Below are 18,654 nucleotides of genomic sequence, written 5' to 3' on the forward strand. Positions count from 1 at the left end.
ATACAAAGTGTCTTCGGTGCCAAATACTTCTCAGAATTACGCCAAAGTTATTAAAGAACATGGGTGAGTGGGATTATTACTTACTCATAATCATGCAGCTCTAGTTTTACCTCCCCAATGGTGGTGTCAATATGTGTTTCAGCAAGAAACAACAAAGTATTGAAGCTGTATAGTCATTTGCTTCTGCTTTGTGTAGTACTTTTTTTCTGAAAAGCAAAACATACATTTTTGTTTAAATGGATCAAAGTTATAAGTTTCCAAGAAAAGGAATGCTAATATGAGCAGTTATGGCCTGATACTGCATACTCGTTTTCACATAAAGAGCTCCCATAGATTTCAGTGAGGATACTGTATGAAGAGTAGCCTTATGGGCTTGGTCATTTGAATAAAATGCACTAATGCTGCAAAATAACGTTTTTATATGATAATCACAATTTCCCAGCTTTTACATTGATTCTGGGAGAAAGATGTAAGAGTCCAGTCTTATTAACTCAGCAAGTTTTGCTTCTTGTTCCAGGAAGAGCCTCAACAGCTAATGTGTTGTTGCCTGGATACTAGCTTCTTGGGACATACACATTTTTAGCAACATCAGAATTTAGCTTTTGTGTACATGTAAAAATGAGTGCTTAAAAGTGATTTGGAGAAATGTAGCTCAGGGAGAGTGTGCGAGAGACAGAAAGAGAAAGCTGTGATATTATCCTTTCTAAGTAATTATTTCTGCTTATTTTTTTAGTACTGATTTTTTTGATAAAGATGGAGTCATGAAGGACATCAGGGCTATATATCAGGTTTATAATGCACTTCAGGAAAAAGTACAGGTAATGAATTTTATTTATTATTGGTCATTTGGTGCCTCTGTTCTTGTGCTTTGATAACCCAGAGTTGCAAAAACACCCAGATTTGATTTTTATATTTAAAAGGAAATAAACGTTACTTTTCTTTAATATTTAAAAATTTATACTGCTTCCACCTACGGCTTGACCAGCTACCAACTGATATTCACATTTGACAGAATGTATTGTAATGGTGATGAATATATATATATAATTGGTTCTGGCTGCCTTCACTCGGGTTTTTTTGAGTGAGGATAATTGTAATGTTAAGTGGTATCAAAGAACATTTTTATTCGTTTCTGTTTAGACCTTATCCTCAGGTGTGTGATTGGATCTGTGTGGGTGGATTTCTTTCCCCCAGACCTGTATGGAAGTGAGTAGGGCTTCACACAGGTGCAGGGGCCCATAGAGAACTTTGGATCTATTATAGTTTACAACTGTTTTCTAAGAAGTTGTTCTAATTGTAGGTGAGATCCCAAATGGTTTACTACTGAACTTGCCTCAAAAATCTGCAACAGACTAGATTGCTCAGGACAAGATATAAGTTGACAGAGGACAGCATACAACTATGCTGCCTCAGGAGCATATGTTTGGGAATTGCGAGTCAGTTGGATTTTGCTCCAAGACTCTTGCTTTATATCTGCTCTGAGGTAATCTGTCACCGATTTTTATGAGTAGCAAGTTGTGTCCTTCTGGACATCAGTTCAGCTGTGCTGATTGGTCTATGCAGCAGAGAACAAGATGGATTTAAGACTAGCTATTTACTGACTCTGCCTGCATAAAAGTGGGACTAACTGCCCTGTTCAGGTTGCACCATTTTAGTTTCCTTGTGTGATGAAAAGATCTTGCCTTAAATGATTAATTCTGTATCCTTGGTGGGAGAGTTCCTTGGTATAATTTTAACATATACTTGCCCCTAACAGAACTGATCTCTGTCTCAGCTAATATCCAGATGGTTGCTGTTCTCTTTCGAGCCTGCCAGCCCTGCTTTGAATGCTGGCCAGAGCAGGTCACTGAATAATGAAAAGATTCTTTTCTCAGACATTTCATGCTGTCTCTGAGCAATATTTTTAAAGAGATGCAGTTATTCTCAGATGAATTCATTCAATTTGTTAATGGTGTAAATTTATGTAATGCTTCCTTGTGGCTAAGAATAAGTAGGCTTAAATGTATGCTTTTGCACTAATCACTGTTTTGCTAATGAGAAGGATAACAGAATTTACCTTCCCATTGTTAGAAGTGTGACCTTGCTTTCATTCGGCATGTATATAGCATTACTAAGCTTGCTTGTGCACGCTTATGTGGTCGTTCCTTTATCCTCTGTAAAGACTTAACATTTCTTTATGTTGTTTGACCTGGACACACAGAATATTGCAAAACTGGAAACAAAATGTTATCTGTATGTTTAATTGAACAACAGCAGATCCCCTTAATTTTAATTTTTAGGAACTTAGTAGAAATGTATAGAAGAAGGAGGTAGCACGAGGAGGCACTCACTGAAATTAGGAGACGGGTTTAAAACTAACAAGAGAATACTGTTTTTAGGTAGCACTTAGTTAACTTGTGGAACTCATTAGCACAGGAGATTGTAGAAGACAGATAGTATAATCAGGTTCAAAAAGGGACTAGACAGATTCATGGAAGATAAATCCATTAATAGCTATAAAATGGAAGAGTTGGAGAGGTGTCCACTGGCATCTCTAAACCAATGATAGTGGATACTTGGGAAGGGTAACAAACGGAGGATAGATCACTTGAGATGCCTGGTTTAGTGCTGTCCCTCTAAAACGGGTGTCAAACTGATCTGGCCACACAGGACTAGATGAGCTTTGCACATCAGGTCAGCCTCACCAAAGCCCATCCAACAAAATGCCACATGCAGCGCACTCCCAAAGCTGATCCCCCCTGTGCCAGGTGTAACAGGCTCAGGGCTTGAGGAAGTGCATGGGTTGGAACTGGCATCAAAAGCACTTCATGTGATGCAAGAGACTGGCACAGGGTGCATGCTGCATGCTGTGCCCCATCAGACTAGCCCTGCAGCACTGGTTCTGGGGATGGTCCGGATCAGGTTGTGCTGGTGCCAATGCACAGGGCCAAGCCGGTCAGGTGCAGCATGCAGTGCATGCCCTGTGCAAGCCCTGGAGCGGAGCTGGTTGCTGCAGATGGTGCACAGGACTGGATCAGCTGCACTTACTGACCATGGCACAGAGGGCTGGCCTGAGGTGCATGCTGTGTGTGGTGCTCTGCCAGACAGCCCTGCGTGTCAGCTCTGGCACAGCCTGATCTGGACTGGACTGCATGCAGTGTGTGGGGTCAGTCTGGGACACACGGGCCAGCTCCATGAGCTGAATCTGACCCACAGGCCATAAGTTTGATACCCCTGTTCTAAGAATTCACTCCTGCCACTGTCAGAGACAGGGATGCTGGTTTAGATGGACCATTGGTCTGACCCAGGATGGCGCTTCTTATGTTTAAAAGAATGGTGTCACCCTCATGGATGCTTTATAGTTGAGGTTAGAGGTGCACCTATACATTGTTCCGTATTGTATCAGCACCGATAAAAGGAAAAATGACATTATTGGCAATCGGCTTTTCTTTGGTTGATGTGGCCAATAATGTTGCCAATATGTGTCACCACAGCATGCATGCACACTGCCACAGCATGCATGTGGCCAGGAGTGCAGCCCAGCAGCGTGGAGAGCACCATCTGGCTGGTAAGTCTGTGGAGGGGAAGGGACATTGGGAGGGCAGATTGAGGCCCTCTCAGTGAGGGAGGGAGTGGATCTGGGGCAGGGTCAGGAGCTGCACATCTGGGGTGTGGAATGGAGCCATGGCTTGTCTGGGGGACACAGGGAGGATGGGGAGAGGGGGGGCTGGAGGTTGTGCCAGTTGCTTCCTGGTGTGGGGGCTGGGCCAGGGCTGTGCTTGGGCTGGGCAGGGGTGGGGTGGGTGGTGCTGGGAGTGGGGGCTACTCTAATTTTGGGGTGGCTGTAGTCCCTCCCTGTAGCCCTCTCCCAGAGCCGCCTCCACTCACCCCACCCCTGCCTGGCCCCCCCGCCGGGAAGAGGCTAATGCAGCCTCTGCTTCTGAACGTGCAGCAGGGGCAGCCCACCCTCACCACAGATCCAGGGGGCACCTGCCCCCCATGCTTCCCTCGTAGGTGCACCCAGTGGTGGGAGCTGCTGCCCTCCCCCTCCCCCCTTGCCCCCGCCAGACGAGCTGCGGCTCCATCCTTCACCCTGCCCTGACTGAGAAGCCCCTTTCTTATTCCCTCCTTCACCTCAGGGGCCTCGGTCTGCCCCCACACGTCCCTTCCCTCCCCACCCCCTTCACCCACAGATTTACCAGCTGGACACTGCTCTCCAAGCTGCCGGGCTGCATATCAGTATCAGCCGATATGGCTGGTTAATGATCGGCCATTGGCATCAGCCCCAAAAATCTTTACCGGTGCACCACTAATTGAGATCAGTGCAAATGAAATGTACACCAAGAGAATTGTTTTCTTGGAGCGATGATTTTCCACTTTTTTAGACTAAAGGCACCACTCAGAAAATGCCAGCTCTTATCTTTCATTCATTTTTTTTTTTTTTTTTAACCATGAAAAAATAATAAAGCAATTCTTCAGTTGCAGAGAGCTCACAAAGACAGCAACAGATCAGAATATTTTTTACGCTGGTTTCTTATTTGAAATCTCTGAGTTGATCTTGTAAAGCATGTGTAGGTGTTTACACACCTAACTCTGCTAATACTGTCACCCTTAAAAGGATCTCAAGGGACTCCAGGGTTGAGAATCACTGACTTAAAGCTTCTCCTCAAAGAGTTGTAAGTTATTTTTTTTTAAGGTTTAGTGGTACCTTAGGCTTTACACATGTTTCAAAAGCAGTCATGTTTAAACTCTGTTGGGAGACATGATCATGATCCGAAGTTTACTTCCTTGGTATGGTTAAAAGTTATTTTGTTACTAGGCAGATGAGCAGAATCTATTTTAACGTAGATCAAAATGTTTTGCAATCGCACAGTGCCTTTGAACTGGGAATTGCTTTCGCCAACATTGTTTGCGTACGTAGATCACTCCCAGAAAGATAATTGCGTGGCTTCATCCTTTCCTGATCAATGTAAATTAACCCTTACTGAATTAATAGATCTTTACAAATTGCAGTAAAAGGTCTTTAGGTAGTATCCACACAAGAGTTATAATAGGAAAGAGAGCAAGTAGTATAGTCGTCCCTTGACTTTTGTTTCCGTGCCCAGCTATAACTCAGTTGAAATATATCATAGATGCTATCTAAACCCGTTCCAGTGAGCAACCTGGAGTATCAGACAGCCTTAGATTTAAATTACATCAGCATAAGCTGTGTACTTACAACGTTGTTGCTAGCATAGTTTCAGTGAGTCCAGATGTAGCCTCAATTATTTTTTTTAAATCAAGTTCAGAAAAGCTTAGACTGAGTCTTTTCCAACAGATGTTAAAATATGCGCCTTTCCCCCATGGGTGAAATGATTGGGAATGCACTTTCCATCATGCACCAGCTGAGCATTGACCATGATTACTAGGCAGGAAACCAGTTGGAACTTCTAATTTTATGCTTTGGTGCAGTACCTGGTCCTCTTGCTTTTGCATTTGTATTGCTTCTAGTCTGGCAGCATTCTTTGGCATAGTTGCAAGACTATTTCATTATCTTTACAGCATCTGAGTGCAACTTATCTTGTAATGTTTTTCTCCCAGGCAGTATGTATAGATGTAGAAAAAAGTGAACGAGTTGTTGAATCTTTTCAAGCTGATGTAAACAAGCTAAAAAAGCAAATCGCACAAAGAAAAAATGAAAAGGAACAAGAAACAAGTAAGTTTCCTTATACTTCTGTTGTTCCATAAACAGGATCTATAAGGACAAAAGACTTTTTTTTAAATGGGTACATGAGACTGGTCATGAATTACTTGTCTTTGTCTATTTTATGAAACTAGAAAACAAAAACAAAACACATTGTCATCCTAATGGCTTTAGTCTTCCATGCTGAAACTTAGGATGGCTAGGTAATGAGTTTCTATTGAAGTGATACCTGAATTGTTAAGATACTTCTGCAAATATTTTCGTATTCTGAAATCCAGATGAAAATCATAATTTGCATACTTCACTTGCAAAAATCTCAGACTATCCTGTGCCTGGATTGACAGAATTGAAATTTTGAACAGAATTTTGAAGAGGGCGACATGGTGCAATTTATTAATACCTGTCACCTGGGGTCTTTTTGGCTCTTGCCCAAGATCCATATCACATTTTAAGTTACTGCAAATTGTTGGATTGTAGGGCATATTATCTTGCCAAGAGCGTATAGACTATGGGAGAGTGTGGTATACCCTTGGAATGATGATTTTAACAGTTTAAAATACAAGCTAATCCAAAACACAGCAGGCATTTTTAAACAATTTGTTAAATGTACACAATTTCAGGAAAATGTAGATTCCTGTGGTAAAGAATTAAATTTTAAATTATATTTAGTTTAAGTTGTACCGCTATGACTGCTTCTGAGGTGAAAGACGCAAGGCCAGATCACTGGCTAACAGATGGTGCTAAGTACCAGACTTAGCTTGTGAGAGCAAGGAAGGTATCTGGCCACTGCTCTTGTACTGTGTACCACCATCACCCAGGGTGCAGAACTGGCCAGTCATGCCTCTGCCACACCACGATAACATGTATTTGCATAAACTAGCCCCAGCAAGCATGGGACTATACCGTGGGTATGCAGCTGGGAGTTATGGTGTGTGTATGTGAAGTAATGTCACTTCGCAATATGTTAAAACATACTTTTAAACAAACTGTTTGGAAATTAGTTTCCTTAAGACATGCATCCCAATTTCTAATTGCCAATTTTTGGGGAAAGGTGTGTATGGTATGCAAATAAATATGGTAGCACTTACTGGGAAACCAAGCCTGCCTTAGAGAAGAACTTTTCTGATCGGTGGCATGGTACAGTAGGGCCTCTCATCTCAGCTTAATATGGTAGTACTGTGTAACCTGGATACTTTGGAAAGTTAAGTTCCCAACGGCCTTGCAAAGATGAGGGCTTGTAAATTAACGGAGGGCATACGGAGCCACAGGAAACAGCTGTATGGGACTGTTGAGGTGGTTCTGCTGAGTAGCAAAGCAGTGCCTTTTGAAGCAAAAGCTGTAAAAAAAAACAAACAAAACAAAAAAACCCCTGAGTGGTTCATCCTTAATATAATTCTCTCTGACTTAAGTAGGTTGTGAACCACATAGATATGAATGATGTGGGTTCTGCTGCATTGGGCTATGAGTGGTATTAGGATGTGGATCCTGAAGGGGAAGTGGAGAGGGAGAAAAAAATGATGGTGTTTGTTTAAAAGAAGAAGGTAGTCCAGGGAGGACAGGACATAGTGTTTGTTCGTTTTTTGCAGGGGAGTGGGCAGAAGGGTCCGTGTTAGAGGAACAGGAAAAATACAGGAGAAAGGAGGAAGAGAGAGGAAAAAAAAGAGGATACCGGCACTGGAAACAACATATGGACAGATAGTTACAACCAGTTAATGGGGTAACTAGTGATGCAGGCCAGCTGCTTGGATCATTTTCTAGTAGGGGTGGCCAACCTACAGCATGTGTGCTACAAGCAGCACAACCAGCCTCTCTGTGTGGCGCACAGCAGACTGTGGAGGGGACAGAAGCACAACAGTGGAGGATAGTAGAGGCGCATTGATATATTGGTTGGGTATCAGATCAGCACCGATAAAAGGAAAATTAACATTAGTGGGTTTTTTTGGCCGTTGGAGCCGATAATGTTATCCAATCATGAATTATGCCGGGGCCCCCAGATACCTGGGTTCCCTCCCTTGAGCTGGGGGGGACTCTGGATAACCCTCCATCCCCTCACCGGTAGGCAAGCGGAGCTGGATTACAGTGTGGCGTGGGCTGGGGCTGGGTCAGGTGCTGTAAAAGGTGTGAATGCAGCAGAGGTAACAGGGTAGGGAGGGACTGGCGGAGCTGCCTGGCCTGACCCAGTGTGACTTAACCCACAGTGCCTGGGCTTCTGTGCCCCAGGGGCTGGGGGCAGAGTGTGGCAGGGGCCAAGGCAGCTGCTCCCCTTCCACCCCCCTCTCCCCCCATGCAGGAGGGTCCTTCCCCCAGCAGAGAGGCTCTGGGAGTGGTGGGGGAGGTGATGCTTTAATTGGAGCAACTCCAAGAGGCATTCTACTTAAAGTGCTTAGAGACCATGCAGCTTTGAGCAGCCTCGGCTCAGACAGCTGCCCCAAGCCTGAAGGGCGGGGACTGGGACAGCTGCTCCCCAACCTACCCCCCGGGTGTACAGCAGGGTTCTTCCCCTGCCAGAGGGAGCCTCCAGGAGTACAGGGGTGGGTATCAGCATCCCCACACTTAGAAATGGCAGTGGGGGTGCTTGAACTAAAACTCATTGGACAAGCTTTATTACTAAATATCAGTTATTGGATTAGTGTTGGCCAATATGGCTGGTTAATAATTGCCTATCGGTATCGGCCAAGAAAATCTTTATCAGTGCACCCCTAGGAGACAGGGCTGGAAACAAAAAGCAGAGTATCAGATCGTGGCAGGGAGTTAAGGGGGGAAAAAAAGACAAAACAGCAGCAGATTGAGCAGAGAGCACAGGGCAGGGAGAAGAAAGAGCAGCTGATTGGGCAAAGAAAGGGGATTGGAGTGGTGCTCAGGGACAGGATTTGGGCAGATTCGTGGCATGCCTGCCAAAAAGGTTGGCTACCACTGGTCTATATGATCTCTGGCCAAAGTTTGGAAGAGACTAGAAGTTTTAGCTTGTAAGGTTTTAATGCTTTTAGACTGAGGCTTTTTTATTTAATCTTTTAATGCGTTTATTCTTCCCCTTTGCAGTTAGCACTTGATTCAGCATCAGTTTTGCTTTATGTTCTAAGTTAATTCCAACAGCAAATAAAAGTGCTGAAATTATTATATCATTTTTGGATGCTAAATTAGAATCCTTACAGGTATATTTTGAAGATAGTCCTACATTCAGCAATTGGTAGCAAATAATTGAGTGTTTTTCTGAAATCCCGAATATCTCCAAGTGCTTCCTTTTTATCAGTGATGCTTCTGTATTAGAAATTTGTGTTTCAGTTAGAAGAACGTTATTTCAAAACTTTTCATCAACTAATATTCTAGTATATTCCAGTATAAGGTATTTATTTTAGGGAAGTGGATTCAGCAATCCTTTGATTTATTTCAAATGATGCAAGATATAAGGAAGAACAGGACTACCTTATTCACCTGGAGATTTAAGCTCTGGATGCATTTCTTTTATTATGTGTTTTGAGAGCCAGAGTAAACCTTCTTTGTATTGATTTGCTGGGGTTTGATTTAACTCACTATCGTAGAAATGTCTTCCCCATCAAAACTCCATGTTTTTCATTACAGTTCTACATCATATTTTGACAGAATAATTTTCATGGCATATGTTTATGATTACTAGGGAAAAAAAGAGTAGTAAAATTGTTTGTTCAGCAGTTCTTTTTGCTGCTCCACAATTTTCTGGCTCAGGCAAACCCATTGTTTGAACATATTTGGGCTGGTGCCATGCTGTCCCTCCTTTGTAAAAGCTGAATACATCTTTAAGAAACTTGCTTATTGGTAGAAAGGCTTTGCAAAGTGCTTCATAATTTTTTCAGGAAACAGTGGTGAAGCTTTAGCAGATGTAAGACAGGGAGGATGAGGGTAGAGAGAGAGAAAAGGAGGGAGGGATTTTTGAACGATGGTAAGCAAAATATTCAGGTGGAATGTAGAATATGGGGTTGTCATGTATTCAGGGCTGTGGGCAACCGGTCATTCATGAGACCACGTGCCAAGCAGATAAGAATTACAGGAGATGGAGTAGGATGGGAAAGTGTATGCATGGCTTGTCTGCATGATGTCATCTGATCGTGCTTTGCTAGGCTTCAGGGCTGGTTTCTTACTTTCTCATTTTCACAGTATTGGAAGTTGTTTTCCCTGTCTTGGAAGAGTTGACCGTTTTGTCTCGTTTCTTCAGCCAAGTGAAAGAGAGCAAGCACACTTTTACACTTTAAATCTCCAAAGGAATAGTATTTATCCAAAAGGATGTCATTCCCAGCAATTATTTGTAGCTGGGATATGGCTATATTGGATATCCTACTCGCCCTAGGATATGTATTCTGGCTGTATTTTAGAGAATTCACTAGAAACTGTCAGATAAAATCAAATCAACTTTATTAGAAGCACAGTAATATGTTTTAGGATGTGCCGAAGTATGTACTGTTTGCAGTTCTTATGCTCTGCAAAACTCTGTTCTCTGTGTGTCACTGCATACTATATGGTATATAAAAATTGAATCCTGCTGTACACTTAATTCACCATAAAATGTGTGGGACATCTCCCTTTTCTTGTGTCAGTACTGTCGTATTGATTCAAGGTAGATGGAGCTACTCAGCCTTATTTTTGGCCTTACTTCAATTGGTCATTCCATGCACGACTCTAATCTGACACAAGGCAAATGAGGCATTTTAGTAATGGGAAAATTATTCCTAGGGCTTGAAAGTTCCACTATACACCTAAGTCTTTTAAAGCAACACTTCTATGCAGAAAAATGGCTTATTTCAATAAAGTTGCTAAAAATAGAATACATTTTCACAAGCTATGGGTAGTTTTCCACATGAAACACAATAGAACTTTTTTTTATCTGAATTTTCCATAAACAGTAACCAAAAGAAACCTCATTTTATAGAATCATAGAAAAGTCAGGCCGGAAGGGACCTCCAGAGGTCACTTAGTCCAACCCCATGCTTGAGCCAGGATAATCCCTATCCAAATCATCCCATAGAAATCCTTGCCTGACCTAATCCTGAAACTACACAAGCATCTATGCTGCACAACTACAAGGAATATTGCCCAAAGGCACCAAAAGTACCCTAATCTGCCACAGGTAAAGCAAGGGGATGAGCCCCTAAGAATTTCAAAAGTAAATCTGGACCTCTGTGTGCTAGATGCAATGCAGAAACAGAATAAAAAGGTAGACCCTATACTAGAGTGTACAGTCTTAAAATAGATGGACAAATACAGGAAACCAAGGAGAAATACTGGTCAGCCTGATAGACAGCAGTCCTGCTTTGCCTAAATATTGTAAAGATTTTTTAGGGAACAGAGGAAAGGAGGGATTTGAAGAAGACTAATGAGGTATTTCAGAGATGTTTATATGGACTTGCTTCCAGGCATGAGGAGCACCAGGGAAGGAGGCACAAAGGAGTTTGAAAATATAATAATGGTCAGTGGAGGTTAGCACTGTGGCCTAGTAAGAAATGACCCAGTTATTCAATACTGAATGAAAAATGATAGGGAGTGAAGGGAGTGATTATATCTTGGAAATGATTAAAAGTAGTTTCCGGTTGATGAGATAGAGATGAGAGAGCCAATTCAAAGATGCAAAGGAAGGGGCAATGTGGTCCAGGTTGGAGAAATGATTTTCACAGCAGCATTTTGTATGGTTATGAGCAGGGCAAGATATCATTTGTCATGTAGAGAGCAGGATATTGCAGTCATCAAGACTTGAGATAACGAGAGAGTTCTAGCTGTGTAGATGGACAGAAAAGGCTGAATCTTTGAGAAGTGATGTGGAAAGACTTTTGTAAGAAATAATCGTAGCCAAGCTGTGAGGACCTAGAGAGAGGTCATGCTCAAATAGGAACACCAGCAAAACAGGCCTTAGTTACAGGGGGTTGGTGATGTCCACAATACAGGAGAAAAGGGATGGCAGTAAGGTTTTGAAAGAGGGGAAAGAGGAGGGCTCTTTTAGCAATTGTTTTAGCAATTTTGAGCTTCAGCTGATGGCTAAAGCTATACGAGAAGTCAGATTGGCAACGTTTCTAATTTAGACATAAGGAAGCAAGTGTGGGGTAGAGAGATACTTTGCCAGGGCATTGGCATAGGGATGATAGTTGAATTTATGTTAATATATAAGATATAATGCTCAGAGGAGAGAAGGGGACTAAGAGATCCCTGTAGAAAGCTGTAATTGCTCTCTAGTTTCTCTGATGGAAACATTGAAGGAGAGATTGGAGAGGTAAGAGAAGTGGAAAGGGGCCAGGTAATGGAAACCCAGAGAGCATAAGTTGTTTTTGGTTTTTGTTTACAAATGGAAGACAGCCGACAGGTCAAGGAGGAGTTCTTGTTCTGGGATTTGGCCAAAAGGAGACTTTAAACACATGGAGAACAATGTTAGTGCAGTGGAAAGTCTGGGAGGCAGATTGAAATTGGTCTACAATTGAATTGGAAGAAATTCCAGAGAGCACTTGTAAATGGCATACTCAATGAGCTTGGAAGAAGGAAAGGGGGCTGATGTAGTTGGAAAAATAAATGAAATCAAAGATGGATTTCTAAGATGGAAGGGAAAAAGCCAGAGGGGAGAGAGAGATCATAGAGAAGGATGGAAATGGAAGTGGACACAAAATGATAATGGATTGGGGTTGGACTGTCCCCTCATGTCATCCAAAGATGGGTCAGGGTGGTGATGCAGAGCAATAGGGGTAGGTAGACCAGGAGATCAGATAAGAATCTCCTGCATCTGTTGCTGGTGGGATGCGAGAGAATTGGAAGATGAGGGGTAAAGGAAAGGCATGTCAGGCAGCGTGTGGATGGGGAAGGTCACACATTTTGTCAGTTCTCTTAGAAAGATTTGGTGAGACCCTGTGCAGAGAGAGAGAAGTGGGGCAGAACACATGGAGGTTTTGAGCGAGTCACGGATGGCAAAAATGTGTGCAGGCATTTAGTGCACGAGATTCAATTAACTCGGAGAAGTAAACTTGGCACAACTGAATGCAGAGAATTTTTTGTAGCAGAGTATCAGCCTGGCCATCAAGTTTATAATACAAAAAAAAGGCCAAAGAATCTAGAGTTGAAAAAGGGGGTGTTGAGAGAGTCATCAGCCACATCAATTAAAAAATACACAAAGGAAAGGAAGGGCTGACCACAGACAGATTTTCAGTGCTGATGGAAAGGAAGTCCTGGGAAAAGAATGAGTGACAAAGCTTAGAGGGAGGTTGAGGCTCAGTATTGGAAGAGGCCAAGTGATGGTCTGATACTGAGAATTCAGTATCAGATCAGAGAGAGTAGTGCTTAAAGACCATGTCAAATGAATGTCCCTGTTAGTTTGTGGGAGAGTTGAACTTTGGCTTCAGGGCCAATGGAAACAGAGTGAGAAAATGTGAATATAAGGGGACAGACAGGTCATTGACATGGAAATTAAAGTCACTGAGGATGTCTGTGGAAGACTAAAGAGAAAAAGTGATTCAGGAGTTAAAATCTGAGAGGAAAGACAATGTAGAAGAGCTGCTTGACCAATAGCTGATAGCAGTGTTGAAGAAGGGAAGAGAGAAGTCATTTATGGCTCTGTATCCTGAACTAGATTATTTTATATGCTTTGAAATATACTTGGAACTTGCTCATTTTCTTGTTTTTGTAGGACAGCAGCAAGCCATCTTAAACAGACAAATGTCAACTGACAACTTGGAACCTATGTTTGTTCCACGAATGTCCTACACTGGATTCGCTGTGGAAGGTTGCACACTTGAAGATTCAGATGCCTCAGATCCTCCTCCTCCTTATTCTGATTTCAGTGCAAGCAATCAAGAAAGTACTGTCGGTCATAGTCTTCTGGAAAGTAGCGTGTTCATGCCTCGACCACAGGCTGTTGGCTCTTCCAATTATGTTTCCACAAATGCAGGATTGAAGTATTCTGGTAATGGAGCATCCATGCCCTCTTCCCAAAGAGCAGTTGGTGACAATATTGATGAATCTGAAGACAGTGATTATGAGAACTTGCTTGAACCTACAGAATCATCTGACAGTGAATACTCGCAGACAAGGGATTCACGACCCCTGACACATCCTGATGGAGATTCCAGGAACAGTCAAACTTCCCAGATTTAATAGAACCAAGAACTCAACATGGCACTGTCTTTTTTTTCATAATTGTTTCAAAACAATTTTTGGGGATTTAACCTGGATGAAATGAACTACAAAGAATTACTGTGCACAGAAAACATAGAAGACTTGCACTAGTTGGCTTATTCACCTTGTGATACATTTTGCAAGTTTTATAATGGAATCGCTAGGAAATCAAGTTGTACTAATGCAGATGAGGGTCATGGATGTACTGGTAAACTTAGGCCGAATGAAATTTATAGAAACCATGTAGCTTTTGTTGTCATATTTTCTTTATGACAATAAATTGGCATATAGCGACTAAGCACAGTCAGTCTACAAAATAACAATGTGGTCTAAAATCAAAACTTACCTCTTGCACTATCATGCCTTGAATTTTAGTTTTTGAAAGGGAAACAGTTTTTCAGCAGCCTTCAGAGCAACTTTCTATGGTGAGCCAAATTGATCTTTGCCAGAAAATAAATTTTGATAATTCCAAGAAGCCTGATTTGGAAGCTTGTGGTCTACCTTCCTCTGTCAGCATGCTCATTTAATAAAGAAGGCAGGTTGTTTCAACTTTTTTTACTAGCCTGTGTATATCACTTAAAATGATGGTTGCCTTTTTTTTCTGTAGAAAAACTTACTGGTAAATCATCCAAATGAATGTCATACGCTTAGTTACTTTGGTTTTGGTGGGTTTACAGTGACTTTATGCCACACTAGCCTCATTTACCATCTCTTTTTTTGTAGTAAATTATGAAGTGCACATAGCAGTAAATGGTGAAAGACAAAAAAATCATCAATTCCATCACAATTGGACTTTGAAAACTATAAATTGCAAACATCATAGACTTTTTATTGCAATTTATTTGCAATCTGTGTATTGGATTTATATTTCTTTACCAGTTATTTTATGTAAGAAATAGGGGGCCTGGGGGGGGGAAGGTTGTTTAGGTTTTTCCCTGGGTTTATTACTTCTTTTCGCCTTGGGGTGAAATACATAAATGTTTATTTTAATTTGACTTGCAGCTCTTGTCAGAAAATTGTCATTTTGGAGACATGAAGCGTGGTATATTTAGAGAATTTATGTTTGGATGCACTTATATTTTTATTTAATTACTGCTTGTATTCTAACTTTACCCAAAAGATGTGCAATTGTGCCATTAAAAAGTTTGTGTACTATTGGGCTGTATCCCTTAAATATGTATGGCAAAACTTGAAGTGTATGATGAGGTTAGCACATACATTTAGCATCTTAAAATATGAATAGGCTCTCCTTTTGATTTGGTTAATAGCCAGAAGAACAAAAAACAGTTGTTTAAATGTTTAAATATATCGATTTACAGAGGGTGGAAATCTCAGTATATATTATATATGTAAGGCAAAAATATGTTCATTAGCCTCTTTTTACCTGTACTAAATAAAACAAAATGGTTTTGGAAAAGTGATGTTAAAGAAAAGATGTTAAAACTGATACTCTTCTGTTGGGTGTTTGTCTTAAACATTTATGGTCTATTTTAACTATTTTACATTATTCTGTGTAGCCTTAACTCAATGCCTTTTGTTTTCAAATGTTACAATCCATTTTAACAGCAAATTTGTTCCAGTTTTATTAATGTTGGCTATCTGCAAGCAACTGTAGTACTGGTGTGATAAGTGCTGCTGCTATCTCATCAGTTTTGATTTTCATGTGCAAGAAAGTTTTTTTATTTTTATGCTGCACAGAAACCTGAAATGTACATGTCTGACAAAGCAGTTAAATGTGACAGTAAAATTTTATTTAAACCTGTAAATATATTTTCATATCTGTCAGAAAAGTTCCATGTTAGTGAAGGTCACGTGTCAGCATATGAAAATGCAGTTTAGTTTTGAGATCTTTGTTTGTCTTCATTATTTAAAAAGAAACAACAAAAAAACCTTTGCCTATTACAGACATAAGAAATGGATTGGCTGGAGGGGGGGAAATATAGAACCAATGAGATTGACTTTGATTTTTATACAGTAACCGTTGCACATTATTATATACATTCACCTTGACATTACAAAATTCTGTAATCCGTTCATGACAGATTTCCAGTAGTGGAAAGTTAATAAGTGTTACATTTCATCCTCTAGCATATCAGAATGATTAGGGGAGGGCTGACTACACAATTAAATCCTCTATTCTTAGTTCTTTTCTGTAGGCATTTTTAGTCACTGTACTTACTCAGAAATAGGCATAAAGGATCAATATTTATAAAAACCGAGCATCTTACTACAAAGACGTTCATTTTCTTTGCAGGTTTATGTCATGGGTAATGATGATAATCATGGCTGTAATGCAGCAGTTAGAAGTAGGGGTGCGCAAAGCGGGCCCTATTTGATTTGGATTTGGCCCAAACTGGGGACAGTGATTTGATTCATTGATTTGGATCACTGTCCCTGATTCGATTCCGCCGAATCTGAAGATTCAATGCTGATTCAGAGAATCAGTGATTCAGGTGTAGGCACAGCTTCAAATGTATTTTCTACATACCTCAAGGTACCAGTGTGGCTCATGAGCACTGCAATGCTGGGGGCGGATGGAGCACCCCACAGGAGCGCAGGGGGGCCCCCGCATACTTGGCAGCTAACCCAGAAGTGGACTGGAAATACTTCCTGTCCATTTCTGGGTCTGCCTGGGAGTGTGTAGGGGGGCCCCCTCTATGCCCCCCCGGCTCAGCGATTGGCTGTGGGGGGTACCTGGGTGTCCCTCCAGACTCAGGAGGGATCGTAGAGCCCCCCACGCTTCTGTGGGACATCCATGCATCACAGCATTCACGAGCTGCCTGCTACCTAGAGGTATGTAGAGGCTATGTCCAAATCGCCGAATCTTTCTGAATCTCTCTGATTCGATTTGGAGAGATTAAAGGGTCCTCTGATTTGATTCAGAGATTCAGGCACCGAATTGGGTTGAATCTATGCCAAATCGAATTGGGGACCAAAGCTTTGCACAGCCCTAGTTAGAAGCATTCATACAAAAAGGGAACTCAGCACAAAATATTAAGGATCATGTTTCTGTGTCTTTTCCATGAAGACTTTTCTTTGGTAGCTCTCATAAGCATAAAAAAGGCAGAAATATTTGTATTTGATTCACTTGCAGGCCTGGATTGATCAGTGAAGATCCACTCACTAGGCAGGATCTTTTCACCAATTGGTTGTAAATTCAGTGGTATGCAAACTAAAGTTAACATATGTATGTGAACCCAGCTATTTTTTTTTATTGTCAGTGAGAAAAATGGCATAATTATTGCTTATTTCTCATCTCACAATTTATCTCAAATACAGTCTCTTCTACACCTTCCCAGTTGGGAACAATAGAAATCTGAGTGTGGGAAGTAATTACGGTAGTACTTTCATGCGAATTTACTAAATTCACTTAATGTTTTTTTCATGCTTTTTGAAAAGAGTTTGATTGGCAGCATAGGAATCTGAAGTCCTGTGTTTGCCCACACAACAATTCCCCGGGGTGGGAAGAGAAGTATGAGCATTCTCATTCATCTTACTGGCGTGCTAATTTGGAAGCTTAATTATTCAGTTCTTAATTTTAATTTGTCACTGTCTCCAACTACATAAATCTCATGCAGTTTCTCAGTGTGAATGTCTGTGTCCCGCTTGTCTTAATACTTCTTGAATAATGGGAAATTGTTCCTTTTGACAAATGCAACCGCAAAATCAGCTTAATAGGTTGATTTGAGTTTCTTTCACTCCCCTCCTCTCCATTCAAGATCAGGTTAAATGTACATGTGAGGTCAGCAGGAGCATATTAGTAGATAAGTTCCCTTTGTTTTGCTATTTCTTTTCTTTTCCTTTCTTTTCTTTTCTTTTTTGTCTATAGGAGCCGATAACAGATATTTGAATTACTAACATTTCTTATGAGTTCTATATTGCCATTTTTTAAAATAAATAATTAACGACTTTTAGACTGGTTTAGGTGCAAAGCTCTGGAGTTTAGTTTTATTCAGAAAAGAGATTTTTGACTTTTAGCAAACAAGCTTCCTTCCTCTCCCCCTGCCTCTCCCCCCACCCCCCTCCGCAATTTGGCAAACCCTGACTTTGACAGTTTTTGTCCAAAAAAATCTCTCCCCTGTATTTAGGTATAAAAAATTTGCAAAACTGTGTGAAAATATCTGTGCCTATAGGAGGATTAAGAGGATCTCACAATGCTAATATATAGCACTTGCATGATCGTTTGTACAGGCCTTTCTTTTAGACCAGCATTGTCATTGTCTCACTAACTTGAATCTTGCCCTTACTTTTGCCTGGTCAGTACAGTGGTATGTATATAAAAAATGTGTGTAACCTACGTAAACCTAACTGAAGCAATTTAATGATACGTTTAAGACACTTAGAAATTGTACTTAGAAATTGTAACAGCATGCCGTGATAGATTGCAAGTCTGGTGCTATTATGCCAAAATTGGTTCCTTGCCCCAAAATGTCTTCCTTCAAAACCATTGTCCAGTTCCTACTTAAAAAAAATACTTCTTCAGTTTGACAGTCATCTTTAGATTGGTCTTTTGTGTTGTCACCTTACTGTTTAGTTTCATATATCTCTAAATTACTCTTTCTTGCTAAGGGTATCTGCTTTTACGTTGTAAGTGTAAGAGAAAGCTAACAATTTCTGCAGAATATGGTTAAAACGCTTGTGGATTTTCCATTGTGAATAGCATATGGTAATTCCTACATATGGTAGCAAATGCCTCCAAACCTGCCAGATATGGTGACTAAGTTCCTCTCTCAGATTCAAATGTTCACTGAGTATTATATATGCAAGTGGGTGTCTCTAACCTCTTTCATTTGCTTCCCCACAACTGAAGACAGCAGGTCTGAGTCACTATTTCTCTCGATGTTCCTTTCACGTTTTTGCTTGTGTACTTAAAA

The 18,654-nt window shown here is 41.0% G+C and overlaps 1 protein-coding gene across 1 annotated transcript in view; it reads left to right on the forward strand.

The window, feature by feature from the left end:
• The window catches only part of ABRAXAS2 (abraxas 2, BRISC complex subunit), a 26,818-nt gene extending 11,605 nt beyond the window's left edge, over positions 1 to 15,213 (forward strand). The window contains exons 6-9 of the mRNA XM_006031599.3: positions 1 to 63; positions 734 to 818; positions 5,560 to 5,674; positions 13,293 to 15,213. The exon at positions 1 to 63 is cut by the window's left edge and continues 66 nt beyond it. Coding sequence (XP_006031661.1) covers positions 1 to 63; positions 734 to 818; positions 5,560 to 5,674; positions 13,293 to 13,759 — 730 coding nt within the window. The 3' untranslated portion in view covers positions 13,760 to 15,213. The remainder of the gene's footprint in view (positions 64 to 733; positions 819 to 5,559; positions 5,675 to 13,292) is intronic.
• The last annotated feature ends 3,441 nt before the right edge of the window (positions 15,214 to 18,654 follow it).

The sequence above is a fragment of the Alligator sinensis genome, unplaced genomic scaffold (assembly GCF_000455745.1).
Source record: "Alligator sinensis unplaced genomic scaffold, ASM45574v1 scaffold232_1, whole genome shotgun sequence".
In the NCBI taxonomy this organism is placed as follows: Eukaryota; Metazoa; Chordata; order Crocodylia; family Alligatoridae; genus Alligator; species Alligator sinensis.